The sequence below is a fragment of the Penaeus monodon genome, chromosome 29, assembly GCF_015228065.2.
Source record: "Penaeus monodon isolate SGIC_2016 chromosome 29, NSTDA_Pmon_1, whole genome shotgun sequence".
In the NCBI taxonomy this organism is placed as follows: domain Eukaryota; kingdom Metazoa; phylum Arthropoda; class Malacostraca; order Decapoda; family Penaeidae; genus Penaeus; species Penaeus monodon.
This window is the reverse complement of record NC_051414.1, coordinates 2,268,900-2,269,625: the sequence shown is the minus strand read 5'-3', so window position 1 is coordinate 2,269,625 and position 726 is coordinate 2,268,900. Positions and strand designations below refer to the sequence as shown.

At 34.6% G+C, this 726-nt stretch overlaps 1 protein-coding gene across 1 annotated transcript in view; it reads right to left on the bottom strand.

Moving 5' to 3' along the window:
* The window catches only part of LOC119591619 (cytoplasmic dynein 2 heavy chain 1-like), a 47,711-nt gene that overhangs the window by 6,245 nt on the left and 40,740 nt on the right, over positions 1–726 (bottom strand). Inside the window, 2 exon segments of the mRNA XM_037940373.1 lie at positions 179–298; positions 483–638. Coding sequence (XP_037796301.1) covers positions 179–298; positions 483–638 — 276 coding nt within the window.

Genomic DNA, 726 nt, shown 5'->3' with positions numbered 1-726 from the left:
TTATAGACTCATGAAATATTACACAGTATAAAACTTACAAATATCCTCATAGAAAAACATAATTATCAACAACACTGACATCTACGAACAACATGAAATATATACTAAGCCATCATCCTAAAAAATAAACCACACTTGCATCATTAAAGATTAGAAATAGGAATAATAATGATCCTACCCTCAACAGGGCTACAGCAAAAGCTCTCTCCTCATCAATCCAGTTCGGCAGAGCTTCCTTTAGCTCTGTAGCATCCGCCTTTACATCAGTGACCAGCTGTCCTGTAAATGCTTGCCATTCCTGCAACATTGTAAGTGGGTATAATGTTGATTCTCATAATTTTCAACAGGTTTGTTCATAAATAATATTTTTAAAATATAAAAAAAAGTGTGGTGATTTCCTGTATCCTTTTTCATTCATTTTTCTATTTCTTATATAAATAAATATATATACAAACCTGAACCCCATTTCTAAGATTACTTACATTTTTCTGGAATAGGTTAGGATACATCCCATGTACAAGGTGGAGGCCGAACATCAGTCGATCTGCCTTGAATAGTGACCGACTGATGTAGCTGTAAACAAGATCTATCAGGGATCTTTGGAGCACCTTAATGCGGTTGTCTGTGGCACTTCCATCCTGGAAAAGAAATGTTTTATTGCATATCAGTGTGTGCAGAGAATAAAAGTACATTTCAATATAAACCAGACAAAGTTCCTTCTTAGAT